At 38.8% G+C, this 14,894-nt stretch overlaps 1 protein-coding gene across 11 annotated transcripts in view; it reads left to right on the top strand.

Moving 5' to 3' along the window:
• Positions 1-14,894, top strand: part of dlg1 (MAGUK family member discs large 1) — a 338,246-nt gene that overhangs the window by 319,833 nt on the left and 3,519 nt on the right. For 9 of the 11 annotated variants that reach the window (XM_022067361.2, XM_022067363.2, XM_022067373.2 and 6 more), the window contains 9 exons: positions 3,593-3,806; positions 4,246-4,400; positions 7,097-7,352; positions 8,233-8,335; positions 10,302-10,346; positions 11,672-11,713; positions 12,534-12,683; positions 13,438-13,610; positions 13,909-14,018. In XM_022067361.2, coding sequence (XP_021923053.2) covers positions 3,593-3,806; positions 4,246-4,400; positions 7,097-7,352; positions 8,233-8,335; positions 10,302-10,346; positions 11,672-11,713; positions 12,534-12,683; positions 13,438-13,610; positions 13,909-14,018 — 1,248 coding nt within the window. The remainder of the gene's footprint in view (positions 1-3,592; positions 3,807-4,245; positions 4,401-7,096; positions 7,353-8,232; positions 8,336-10,301; positions 10,347-11,671; positions 11,714-12,533; positions 12,684-13,437; positions 13,611-13,908; positions 14,019-14,894) is intronic. The other 2 variants (XM_022067362.2, XM_087358947.1) reach the window with 1 other exon arrangement.

The following is a 14,894-nucleotide window of genomic DNA, read 5'->3' as shown; positions in this document are numbered from 1 at the left end:
TGCTACTGCCTTCTTCGAAAGCCTTTCTACTTACATGCAATACCATGTCGATCGAGGCATGCGGTTGTGAATGTGAGACTATGAATTAGAAGTGTCTGTAGTATTTTATTTCATCTGTTACTTATTGAAGTATCGTATTGAAATATTCTGCTAAGTCTAAGTAGCTTACCTTAACCTTCTGAGCTGTCAGACTGATTCGCTTGATTGTTATTTTTTGTCCCAGAGACGGTCTTTATGAATTCATGCGCCCCAAAACTTGAATTCATTTGTTTCCTACCTGTGCAGTAAGGTTTGCAGGGGGGGGGGGGGGGGGGGAAAGACTCAACTGTGAGAATGCCATATTGTCTATTTGTCGTGCCACACAAAAAACAAAATACATGTTACGTTAAAGAATGGTGTAAGTTGATGCATTGAAAATTTCTGCTGCAGTTACAAACTCTTTCGTTTACCCGCTGAAGTATTTCGTTGACAAGGTGAACAAACAGCGGACAGTTTGTTTCGATTGTTGTAAATTTTCAATTTGGCGGTTTCTCGAATGGCGCATGTCTGGTCTGGATTATATTTCTATATTGATCTGTACAGCTTCGCATTGCGCATGCGCGCTGACCCAGTCTGGGTCTCCACGCTCAAAACTCTTGCAGCGTAAAGTGTCGAAGAGGCGTACAGATTTTGACGTTCCAGTCTGACTCTGACCTGGGTCAGGTTAGGTCAGTTTGTAGCCTTGTTATATTTGTTATGTTGTCAAACTTTTGACTTGCGTGTGCAAATCTCCTTGCTTCTAGTTAACATGGGTAAGTACTGGTAGAAGATTGTTTAAATTACAGTGCCATAACCTCATGCTGTGTTGTAATCCATACTTTTGTGGACATCTTATGTCATTTTTGTATTACCCTGCATAGCGTTCGGCCAGTTTATTACAACTGTCCACCCAACACTGGTCAGATATTACCATGCATTTATTGTTGAACCTAGGAGCTTGGAATAATTATCTGGGATCGAACTGAGGTTGCGTACAAGAACAAGTGAGATCAGTAAGGTGCTTCTGACTGCATACCTTATGTATCTGATATCGATATTAGACGGAACAGGGTAAGATAAGTCTTAAATTGGCGTGTTTTTAATCTTTTATAAGTAATAGAAACAGAGGCATTCTGTTTAAATTATCACGGAAAATTTTTCACAATTCAGAAGCAATATCGTATGTTCTGTTCAATGTCGGTTCTGTAATACCGACCAGAGCTGTAATAGTAGAGTAAGAATTTGTAACAGGTAGCCTGGAATGCTGTTTGAACAATTATTGTGGTCATATTTTCTGCGTTTGTCTTGTCCAACAGCCATTAAAGGTTATTTTACTTACATAACTCGGAATATTTATTAGGACTGGAATTCTTGCACTCAACTTGTCAGCTAAATGAAACGAAAATTAATACACGTGTTAAAAATGTAAAACTGTTGCGATCATGCGAAATATGTGGACCCTTGTCGTAGTGGCGCTTGGTCACGTGAGTCAGGTATGCCGATTAGAATGTGACGTTTAAAACGCAGCCAACAACGGTCACGTACTAGATAGAAAAGTAAAATTTTAAGGACCCGGGGCAAAGAATGGAACGCTTTACGGCGAGTGCTATCAGCGACCAGTGAAACGAGACGGATGCACACCATTGCGGAAATTAAGGTACATCACCCATGAAAGTTTGCTTGTTTATTTAACTTTCGGTTTTAACTCTCTGTTGAAGATGAAATAATTAACTACATAGAGCAGAGTCATTGAGAAACTCATAGTAGCCCTCCGAGTAAAATTTCCCGTGTTTAATGGAACACGAAGCTTTAGTGAACAGCCTTAAGATCCATCTACTCCCAGGTTACCCAAGCGGTCTGTTGTATTCAGGGCGACAGACGCATTTCTCGTGACTCCTTTACCTGCAGTGGTTTCGCCCATATATTCCTGGTTGATTTGATAATCGTAATATTCGGAAGAACTGTCTTGCGGAACCCATGCGAGTCTAAGTTAAAAACAGGATTATAATGCTGGTCATTGCCCTCCTACAAAGATGCGTTCAGAGTACTCATGCCAACGTAAATGAGGACCGTTTCACGAGCCTGAGAGAAAAAAATTGATGAGCCGGTGCCATGGTCTGGAATGGTTCGCAGTCTGTACACCCCTGTAGCATGGTTACGAACGGTGATTTGGACGCACCTTTATCAGAGCCACGAGAGATCGGGCGCTTCCTGTTTTTTTTTCAAGCGACCTGTTTTCGAGTCGAACGATATTCATTCCTGCAACTCGGATTTTTCCAAGATTCTACAGCGGGACTCAGATTAACATTTGTGGGCAAAAAGTAGTATGCCTGCGTATATCGACGCTACAAGGCCGTGGTACTTGTGCGATGTCGTGAAAGAAATGTTTCATTTTGTGTTTTTCGTCGGAGGTTATAGTCGGCGCAGTAGTTTTTGGCTGCTGGAGAAGCTGGCGGACGGGCCTACTCTGTGTACCTGAGGTGGCACGGTCAGTGAATTTCTTTTGTTTGGGCGTTCAGTCAGACGAGCTCCTCGGCGCAGTCAGCATTATACCATCGCAAAAGAGACTCGCTCCTAGCCTTCCCCTTGAAAATTCCACAGGCCAAAAACTACTGCGCCGACTATACCACAGAAGAGACACCTCCTTTGAAATTGCGTTTTCACGCTTTGTCCCACCAGTCGCACTGTACCTTTTGCTACATCCAAGCGACTTATGCTCCCACCACGAAGAAAAGTGTTTTGTTGTGGCGATGAACTGAGAGAATAGCTGTGACCTAAATTCGTCAAGGTTGCGAAGTTCACAGCCCACCATAACTAATTGCGTGTGGCATTAACACACTTTAGTATTGGAGGTCGTCACGAAAATAACGCGCCATATGAAGAAAACTAGCTTCCGTGCACAAAAACATCGAAATAAAGTTGTCAGTTGTGCCTAACAATACAGCTAGAAACCAAAATCTGTCATTGTATTGGTAATTCACGATTATCAACAGTTTAATATAAAAACTTCGAGAAAGTTCACGTAAATTTGTAACTGTTTAATTAAACCTCCGTAACGTATGGAAGAATGAGAATTATAGCTACACGTGGGCGTTATGCCTTACATTTACAGTTGATGCATCACTAAAGTACAGCAGAGTCTCGATTATTCGACTTAAACGTGACCTGAGGACGGCTGGATAATCGAAAATGTCTTATAATATGGGAGACAAATGAAAAGGACGAGGGCAAATATCAGCTCAGTTTTTAATTCGGTTTACGATATTAAATTACGAAGAAAATACGGTATGGCATCAAATGACAAAATGTCACAAACAAAAATATGGATTTGTAAATGAAATAGTTCATTTTTAAAGAAATTTGTAATGAGTATTTGCTTCAGAGTCTCCTTCCTTTTCTTCGCGGCAATGTCACTCCAGCGCCTGAACAGTAGAGCGTCTTCAGCGGTCGCTTCTCGTTCAACGCAAGCGAGTGGCAGAATTTAATCCCTTACACGTCGGATAATCGAGACTTCACTGTAACCACAAACAAATAGAAAGAGCGAGTGTTGTAATAATTGCAATTGTTGTTTCAGGGAGGTGCGAACTGTTGTACTCGGCAAAGGCAACACAGGATTGGGTTTTAACATTGTAGGCGGAGAAGATGGTGAAGGTATCTTTGTGTCATTCATTTTGGCCGGTGGTCCAGCAGACTTGAGTGGAGAATTGCGACGTGGGGACCAGATTCTCAGTGTAAATGGCATCAACTTGCGTTCTGCCACTCATGAAGAAGCTGCTCAGGCACTCAAGGTAATGGAGCACATTTTCAAAGTGCTTGCTCTTGAATTTAAATGCCAAATAAGTAACAGTACTAACACTTTCTCCAAGGGAAGTGATTGTAGTCTTATGATCCATGCAAAACTGTGTGCCTCGAGTTTCATTTCTTTATTTTTTACTCTTTTTGCAACTGAATATGAATTTAGGTACATTTTTTAATGACACTTTTTCAGTAGCTCAGACTATATAGTGTCGAATGAGAGGATGGTAGTGAATATTAAATTGGAAAGGATGTGGAAGGAAGTGGTCTTGGCCTAATTTAAGGCCCTATCCCGGCATTTGCCTGGGTAAACATGAATAATCTCAATCAGGATAGGCAGCCTCCAGGCCGAGATTTGAACCCGGGGCCTCCCGAATATGAAGCAGTAGTGTTAAGCAATAGGGTAAAGTGTGATATTTGTGATTTATTTAGGGTGCAGGCCAAACTGTGACAATCGTAGCCCAGTACCGGCCAGAAGAGTACAACCGTTTCGAAGCGAAGATCCATGATCTTAAACAGCAGATGTCCCAACAGATTATGTCTGGCACGCTTATGAGGACTTCACAGAAACGATCTCTCTATGTCCGGTGAGTTTTCATTTACATTAAGCAAAACAGGTTGGGTACTTAGGTTTTCTACTTTCTTACGCCGTCTCCTTTGCAGGAGGTTGGCGACATATTATGAACAGGATCCTTCCATCCTTTTCTCGGACTGGGACTTGTTCATATATGTTTTTTAGGCAGGTGATCCAGAAGTGGTTTGCCATTGCCTTCTTCTGTGTAATTGTTGGGATGCCACGGAGAAACCAGGGAAGCCCCGGAGGAAAACTCCGTGTTGACTAGACCACGGCCTTGCCCAACACAAGTTATAAATTTGAGCAACACCGGGAATTGAACCCGGGACCCCAGTATTACAAGGCCAGCGTCACAGCAGGAGCGTTAAATGTCGCGGTCCCGATCGAACCCATGTACTGATGGGTCGTGAATCCTGCTAACCACCAATACACACCATGCTGAATGGTGTGTACTGGACACGAAATAAAAATAAATAAACATAATGGATATTCTAATGAGTATCAGAAGCAGTTTTCTTCCTAAAAATGTTAATTGTATGCCTATATAGACATTGACCTTGCCAGTAATAAATATGAATTTTACACATGGGGAAAATATTTTGTGTTTTTTTGCCATCAGAATGGTTTATCTCATCAGATTGAATTAAAATTGGTTCAGCTTATAGTTTGGGTTAGAAAATGTGTGAATTTATTGCTAATAAATGTAATTAATTGAGATGCCTTCTGTCTACCAGTAAGTCATTAATAAATTAAAGTTAAATACTGAAGACTAAGTAACTGATAAAAAAATTGGGAACAAGCATTTCATATTGAAAAGAATATAAATGCTTATGTTTAATTTGAGAAAAATTTGATGTTTCAATTAAGCCACCTTGACTGCATGCTAGAACACAGAATATAGCTGTTATGTGGGAATTGTGTGCAAGCATGCTTAAACCAGTTTCCGGAACACCAAGCGTATGTCCATTCTGCTCTACTATGGACATACGGAAATGATGTACATGCACCCTCTATTATGAAATCTGTCACTGCATATGTAATTCACCCCAATGAAGTAAAGTGTCTTAAAATAGTGTAATTTAAGTAATTTGTAATTTTTATTATAGATGTAATTTATTGATTTAATTATACTTACTAACTATATTTTTATTATAATCATGACACTGTGTAGTCCCACACATATGTAATGGTTACTTTAAAGGAACCTTTCGTGGGCTTTGTTAAATTAGCACGTCGAGGAGCACTATTGCTGATTGGCCCTCAATTGCATATCTTTCAGTTACTGAAAATTATTCAGTGAAATAGGCTATTTGGTTTTCTCGGTATCGTATATCTGATGAATGTTGAGACTTTACTATCATCTGTGCTTTTATATATCAGTTTCTACTACACAGTTTAATATTGTATTTATTCTTTCTTCTTTTCCAGAGCTGTAAGAGCATAAATTATTACTACAAGTGATTTGTGATTGTCTTCCTTTGCCTGATTTGTTTATATTTATGAACAGTTGTAGGATGAAGTAGAGGAGCTTTATTTACACTAAGACTCATTATTAATAGTTTCTTGCCACCTAACAGTTTATATCTGTGATCACATTTGACAGTGGGCTGAAGACGTTATTTTAAAACAAATCAGTCTGCAACTCTTATATTTTTTTTAGCCCAAAATGAGGTGCATTGAAAGTGCGAAAGATTTGAATTTTTAAACTTTTGTGAAAGACTAAAGTAATAATTTATAAGTGTAAAGTAATATAGAAGAGGTTTATATTGAGGATTCTGAGAAGCTAAGGCAATGAAGTGATTAGTAAGATAAATATGAAGATTTCTGTCTTCTGGGTTGTTGCGCTGTGTAGTCTGGTCGATGTTAACCAACGTTTCAGAGGTCATACTGCCTCCGTCATCAGGGCGATTCATCTAACATCTACCACACTACACAGCGCAACAACCCAGAAGACAGAAATCTTCATACTCACTGCTGTGAAAACCTCAAATCTTACAAGATAAATATGCTTGCAGATTCATGTTGTCAATTAATGGGTGAAAATGTAGCGTTGTCAGAAAATAATATCCGTTGTCTCTTAATGTCAAGAAAATTGAAGTTGTGATTCCAGTATTTTAAATTGAATGTTCGTAGTAATGAACAAATCTCTTGTGTTTGTATCATTTAAAAGAGTAACTGTCATAGTTTTCACAGGTGGGTGGTTTGAGGAGACACCAAGTTCTTTTAGATAATCTGGACCTGCCTGATCATTTTTTGGTGTTGTAAAATTATGGCCTCACTGTCATATTTGTATGTCCTGAGAAGTTATTTATAATATGATCTCAACTTCAATTTAAAAAATCAGAAGCTGATAGGAGTTCTAATAAGTAGATACTCATAGTTTTCAAGCCAACAGTTGCATGTCCTTCATGCTGTAACATTAACACTTCCAGCTCTGCTCTGTTGATAAAATATTTTCTTTTCCCACTTTTTTTGTTACAAATACTTCCGGGGACCCACCAGCGGGTCGTGACCCACCAGGTGAGAATCACTGCCTCAGGGTTTTCTGTTTTATGTATAATTCAGATTGCAGTTAATCCTTCTCAGAATGTAGTAATAGATAGGCAGGAAATGTTCCATTGGTGGTGAAAAGATGTTATAGTATTTGGTTGCTTATTATAACGTGGTAGCGAGCAAGTGACATTGTTTTAATCTGTGCGACTGTCATAGGGCTTTGTTCGATTACGACCCAATTAAAGATGATGGGCTGCCAAGTCGAGGGTTACCTTTCCGCTATGGTGACATCCTTCATGTAACAAATGCAAGTGATGATGAATGGTGGCAAGCACGGAGAGTCCTTTCCTCTGGTGAGGAGGAAGGGATGGGAATTGTGCCATCCAAGCGCCGTTGGGAACGGAAGCAGAGGGCGCGAGACAGAACAGTCAAATTTCAAGGTCATGCAGCTGGAGGGGTCATCCTTGACAAGGTAAGGATTTTTTCCTTTCATATAAACCACTATATTCCATTCACATTCTTAAAAATTCATGTTTGCTGAATTTATGTGATATTTATTATGTTATAAAGCATTTTTAGGCACATTGATGCATTAATACTTATAGTGAAAGAACATATCACATTGACGGGGAAAAAATTGTGTCGTGGATTAATATATGCAGCTGTTCTCAGGTAATAGAGGTAAAAGGTTATGCCTGTAGTAGCAGAAAATGGTATAAATGGTCCATACTCGAACAATTCGAAGAAAGAAATTTGATTCAAATTTTATTGCGCATTGAATGGCACTTCTTGTTGTATTATGTTTTTGAAAATTGCAATTGGAAATACACTGAAAAGAGATAAAAAAATTGTGCTTATTACAAGCTCGTTACATACTAAATAATAGCACACAGTAGGAAATGTTCTGGTAACTTACTGGAATTACAAAAAAAATGCATTCAAGCGTAGCGTATTAAAATGTTATGTATTAATTGAAAAAATATACCTGTAGGGCATTTTGATTGACAGAATATTTTTAAATGTTGCAAGTTACTTATAAAAATGTTTGAATAAAAATATAAAAGTCTGCCCATCACTGAAAAAAAAGATTTTGTAATTGAATTTGAGTTTTGTACTGTTATGTGGTTTTAGTAGTAAAAGAAATTTAAATTGGAGGTGGTTGTTTATCATGTTTTCAAATAAGTGTGCTGGAACTCAGGACAATATTCATACAATCAAGTTCTCGATATTGAACGATGCCCATCGGGTTAAAATTTCAGAGTAATTTGGACTAGATAAAATGTTGTATGTTAAAATATGTGGACATTGTAGATTATGATTAAGTTAATTTGTTTTATTAAATTTTCTTACAGCAATGCACATTAGATAGGAAAAAGAAGAATTTCTCATTCAGCCGGAAGTTTCCTTTTATGAAGAGTAAAGATGACAAATCAGAAGATGGTTCAGACCAGGAACGTAAGTACATTGTATGTATAGTCTTATGCTGCTGGCATATTTGTATACAAGACTGGGTTATAGCTCCAGAAATGAACTTTTCTGCAATGAGGTATGTTGTGGTGTATTTGTAATTCTTAGTAGTCGACTCTTATCTTTGATGTATTTTGGGAAATGCTGAAGTGTAATGTATGTGGTGTTAACTAAATAATGTTTAACAGCGTGCACAGATATGAACTTCGGGTGTTACATCATACTGCCTTTCTGTGCAGCAGTAGTAATCTCAGTAGGTGTGTAATAATTGAATAAAATATCTATATATGGATACAGAACTGAAAATGGTTTTAGCATGCGTGTCCATCTGCATTCTCATATTAACTTCAAGAAATGTTCATCATTGCTGTGCTTTCTAGGGTAAAAGTTGAGGATGTCACAGCATTTACCAGTAAACTTCTACAGTCTATAGTCTTAACATTCTTCTTCTTCTATGGCTCTCCGGTCCATATTCGGTCCATGGCCTCCTCAATTCTCCTCTTCCATTCGGTCCTCTGTTAGGTCCGTCTGTCCGAGGCTTTGATTGAGGTTTCAAAACATCTTCCTTTTTACTGTGCAAGGTTGTTAGCCTTGCGACCAACCCCCAACCTGGAGGACCAGGGTTCCTGTCTTAGTCTGACCTTTCCTCCTCGACCAATCTGGCTAATCTGTATGAATCATTAAGTCACATATGAATTTCATTAAGATAACATGGAAAGGAGATTCAGATGCCACATTTCTCTTTAGTTTCTTGGGAAAGGTATACAGTATCGCAGATATTTCAGATTGTGGGTGTGAAGTATATTTATTGAAGTAGCTGAAAGTCCCATACCAGCTTGCTCGAGTTTATTCTTGATCCGTACATTTTTCTTGTAATTGGACTGAATTGATGTCCATATATCCATGATTATAAATGGCATGATGCATGGTTGTTGAGTGATTATCTTTTTATGCCCCCTAGTATTTTAGGAGCTGCATTTATCTTTATATTCTTTATAAAATATTGATAAATGTTACAACAGAAGTAGGATGGTTTTTAATATATCTTAAATAACAGTGTATATGCTACACACACACATACATGCGCGCGTGCGTGCACGCGCACACACCTACATCCGTGTTAAAATCTGTTTTAGAGTCTTAGGTGTTTTACTGACTTTATAATATACGTTAGCTGAGTTATCAGTGGAATTCAAACTTTGTGCTTTATATCTGTTGAAGGTGAAACTCATAAAAATAATTTCATGGCAAATATTCTCCTTTTCCTCCACAAGGAATTTCGTGCCATGGGTTTCATAAGGATCAAATGAGCTATGAAGTAGTAATCCCAGCTGAATGTGTAGAACAGAAAATTAAATTTAAATTTGTACGCATGGAAATTGTGGATCATTTTTGTGTTATTCTGCACCTACTTTGAACTAATCAAATGCTTGAAATTTGGGTCATCTACAATTTTGATAACAATTTTTAATGTAACTTGTATAACTGTTTAATGTGGATAATTTTATATAGATCTATTTGGTTTGGTTTTTGCATGTTTCCAAAATATTATGTTCTTAATACCTGTAGGTAACTCTTCGGCATACTGTGAAATTCTTAAATCAGAAATTCCTTTTTAAACTTAACCCACGATTTACGAAAATCAACACAAAATGCATGTGTAACTATATCAAGTGTAATTTCACAGTTATCATAACGGGTAACTGTACTTGAACTTGTCCTAGAGTGATTAATGTAGACCAGTGGGTAAACCAGAGTAGAATGAAGTTACAACTATTATTCAATGTTGAGTGTAGTGAGTAAAATGTAATATGAGGTAGAATTTTAGAAGCATGAAGTGGTTTTTGCGCATATATAAGCATGCTTGTAAATTATTACCCATACTAAATGATGTTGCCTGTTTGCATTGTGTTCTGTTGTGACATGTGTTTTCTGTTCTTTCTGCAACTTTTAGCCTCGCCTACCACACCGAACAATGATGGTGACCCTACGACAATACGTGAGTATGCCTCTTGTTGCCGAAAATAGATGTATTTCAGTGTAATGCCATGCTAGGGTATGCTGTTGAATTTCTCAGAACTGCTGCTCATTTCCCCACGTTTTTTGTTCAACGTCTTGAGAGAGCAGTACTAAAATTGGACTGTAAGAATTTAGATCATGAAATTCATCATTCAGTATACCAGAAATTTAACTGGTAGAAGTTTACCAACCATTATCATCACTCATTGCCCTGATGTTGAAGACAGGAAAGACCTCTGAAACGTTGGTCAACTTCTACCAGGCTACATGGCATTACAACCCAGAAGACGGCCACCTCCTAAGTTAATTTAGCTTCCATTCTGTCTCTTCACTTTAATCTGAAGCCATGTGCTTGAATATAGAGACTGTACTTTTATGTATAGATAAGCATTATTGATAACTGAGATTGGATCAGTGTTGCTTTAAAATCACTATCACCGCCATTTACTTTACGTCTGAAGTAGCTGAATTGACAGAAAATTTTTCAATTTTCCTGATGTATGTGGGGCGTATACAAATGATTTAGACTAACCTGAGTTATGTTTTCCTTGATGGTGGTGGCTCCCAGGTTACACTTCGGCCCATTCCACATATTCTCCCTGGAGGTTGATGCACCGTCGCCATCTCTCTGGCAATTTCCGTATTGCCTCACGAAACCATTGTTTGGGGGTGTCTCGCACCCACTCCCTGACAGCATCATGTAAGGCGTCACTATCGGGGAATCGGTGACCACGCAGGGGATTCTTCATCTCACAGAAGAGGGCACACAGCCACTAAACGCCTGTGTATATTCGCGGCGTTCTCGCCCTCCTTCTATAAGAACCATGCGGTTGATCTCTGCCCATGGTAGTCGCTCTCCATAGCTTGTCAGACTGGTTACTGTCCTGTGGGACTAAGTGATGCTGGCCACGGCCCTTCCCACGATGCTGTGGCGCCATCTCGGCCACATGACCGTCAAGGTCAACACTCGGATTACACCAAGGCAGTGGACTGCTGCCACCTGCGGGGTCAAAATCGTAGCTCCAGTCTAAATCATTTGTATACACCCCTCATATGTCTGCATAAAATAGAAATGGTGGAGTATGAAAATTATCTTTTGTAACTTGGGTATTACATGGAAGATGTTGAATTGATCTGTGCAGTGACTGCATTTGTAGAGAAAGACCTGTTGCTGAACACCACAGAGAGGCACATGTTTCTTACTGGCTGTTTATGAGCTCTGCATTAGGCATAGTAACATTTTCCAAGATGTAATGTGTGAGAACAAGTTGCAAGTGTTTTCATGTCCTGTTGATTTTGTTTCAGCGTTCATGCTGTGCTATACACAAGATGATACTCATACAGAAGGTATAGAAAGATTTGATGTTATAAGCATGAAAGCTATTTTCTTCTCAACACTAGTTTCTTTGAGAAATGGGCAGTTATTTTAGTTGTGTGTATCAGTCTTTGTAGCTAATGAAGATTTTAATTTTAAATTATTCTCTCGGAAAGTTCTTACTGCATATAGGAAGAAAAATTGTAGAAGAAAAAGAAAGGAAAGCAGCTGCTTTTTGTGAATAATTTAAGAGTGCGGTAGTTTATTTCCACTTTTTGTCACACGTAAAGCCTGGTTGTTAGGAGTGTGCTATAACACATACAGGAAGGTATTTTAGGGGACGGTTTATGCTTAGGAACTTTCTGGATGGCCCTCTTACTTTGGTTGTGATACATATAGTGAAGGAACAAATTGAATTGGCTTTCAGATTTTATTTGCCTTCTGAATATGTAGAAAGTAGAATATTGTAATTAAGATTCGAAAATTTTCCTTTCAAATGATTTCTTTAGCTTGTGATACAACCTTTATGAACTCTGAATTTTCCGCTTTTGTTACGAAATTAACATCCTGTTTATTTGAACTGTTTCTTTTTTACTCCTGACGCATGACTGAAGTGTAAAATGTGTTGAAGTAAAACAGGCTTTTTGCAGTGTTGCATATGAACGTGTTATTCATTTGTGTGCTCTATGAAGATTGAAAGGTGTATTAAAAATATTGCATGAATGACTTCAGTATTATGTATTCATCTTTATGCTCTTTTGTGCTGTGGGAAAACACTGTTTGTGTGATAGCATGAATTAATAATTAGCAGAGACACTTTGTTTTGAATGACCAAATTGTTAATCCTTGCAGGTGGTGAGGAAACTGTATTGTCATACGAGGCTGTACAGCAGTTGCAAATCCAGTACACGAGACCTGTCATCATTCTTGGGCCACTGAAGGACAGGGTTAACGATGACCTCATTTCAGAGTTTCCAGACAAGTTTGGTAGCTGTGTTCCTCGTAAGTTAATGGAAAATTTGTGGGACAATCAGAAATAACAGATGATTTTACTGAGCACTACAACATTAGTATGTTTGTTGTTATTCATCGGGTGTCTGCAGTGGCCGCGCGGTCCGAGGCGTGGGCCTTGTGCTGCTTGGTTGCTGGAACCGTGGGTTCAAATCCCACTCAAGCCATGGATGTTTGTCTGCGTTTCTCTGCGTTGTGCTGTCCTGTGTACAGGTAGAGGCCTTGCGACGGGCCGATCCCTCGTCCAAGGAGTCCTACCGAATGTCTATACATCGAGCCAATGAAAAAGCTGGGACCCGCAGTGCTCAGGCACTTGAAAAACGGGTCATACCCAGTCTCCCAGTTGTTATTCATTATAATTTCTTTCCTTTCTTTGTGCATTATCTTAGTGTTTCTTGCAGGTCGCATGCTGGACTGTTTCTGTGTACTGTAATTAATTAAGGTCTCCTGCACCATACCTAGGAAAATCACCAGCTGACAAATAATTTCTTGATTTTAGTTGAAGAAATTGTTGTGAAAGTTTATGCTGATGCATTGTCAGACATTTTGGTTTGGTGATCTCATGATACTTTTCAATACAGTAGTGCAATTATTGATAAAGAAGGACAGACATGTGTACAACTGCCACCATGCTGATTTGGCTGGTTAAAATTGGCCATCATTCCTGATTACACATTGCTTGCTAATACATTACTTAGGTAGTGCAGAATATGTAATTAGTATAAATTTTATGGTTACATTCCAGATACAACAAGGCCAAAACGTGAATATGAAGTGGACGGGCGAGATTATCACTTCGTCGCTTCACGCGAACAGATGGAACGCGACATTCAGAATCACTTATTTATTGAGGCGGGCCAGTACAACGACAACCTATATGGGACATCGGTTGCATCTGTTAGGGATGTAGCTGAAAAGGTAGGCAACGAAGAAAGATTATTCTAAAAATGCATCAGACTATTTGCGTAATGTTTGAACTTCAGGTTCTTTACTTGCATTCTTCCATGTTAAAGAGACGAATGTTACAGAAGAAAGTGGTTTGTCACATGCTTTTGATGAATCCATAAAAAATATGAAGAAGCTCTGTTGTCAGTGTTTCTTCGTCATTCCATGCTTACAAAAACATAATGGTTAAAAGAAATTGAATTTTGTCTGGACCAGTATTCTGAGTTGATGTGTCTTTGTTTATATCAGAAATGTGTTGTACTTATTACAGGGAAAACATTGCATCCTTGATGTGAGTGGCAATGCTATCAAGAGGTTACAAGTGGCACAGCTGTTTCCCATTGCCATTTTCATAAAACCAAAGTCTGTTGACTCCATCATGTGAGTACATGTTATACTTAATATCTGCAAAATCTTACTGGTCTCTAGGAAAATCAGTTGTTTTGCATGTGCCATGACTCAGAATATGAAAATATGTCTTCCTGACAGTACTTTATCATCATAGTTTCTACACAGTCACTCTGCTCTTAATGGCTGTGCTGTTAACATTACATAGCAATCCAGATGATTGGAATTGTCTTCCTTTTATTATGTGCTGACATTGAAGTCCTGTGTTGGAGGAATGTTCTGTGCCATTTACTTCCCCCATTGCAGTGTTGCCAGATCCAGAGAAACACTGAGGAAGTTTGGTTCGTTATACATATTTAAATGATGCTGCCAGTACTGTGATTATAGGGAAAATAATAATTATAATAATAATCTGTGGCGAAACAGCCCTCTTAGAGCCAAAGCTGACTAGCTGGCTGCTGGCCTCACGTTCACATGCCTAAGCAGAGGTAAACAATCATCCAACCAGATAATAGGGTGACGTGTGGTCAACACTACGAACCCCCAGCCATTGCTAGCTTTCCTGACCGGATTACGCTACCCATTGTAGCTCCCCAATTTTCTCGCGATGCTGGGTTGGCACGGGTCCCATACACCAGTCGAAAATCTCATGAGAAATTTCTTTCACCGAGACTCGAACCAGCGCGCATTCCTTATCACCGGTCTGAAGCGTGATGCCTCAGACCGCGCGGCTACGGATACTATGTGTCAAATGTGGTGGCTACACCCCTGTTTGTTTCAGAAGTATTATAAATAATAAGGGACAGTTTAAAGTTGTACTAGGAAGATAGCGAAGTACATACTCATTTTACTGTATGATAGCATTCCTAGCATTCAGTAATGATTTTTTTTCTTTTTATGCCTTATATG

The sequence above is a fragment of the Zootermopsis nevadensis genome, unplaced genomic scaffold (assembly GCF_977971745.1).
Source record: "Zootermopsis nevadensis isolate Lab colony 2312 unplaced genomic scaffold, Znev_1.0 Znev_ptg000030l, whole genome shotgun sequence".
NCBI classification, from domain to species: domain Eukaryota; kingdom Metazoa; phylum Arthropoda; class Insecta; order Blattodea; family Termopsidae; genus Zootermopsis; species Zootermopsis nevadensis.
This window is presented reverse-complemented; position numbering and strand designations above follow the sequence as displayed.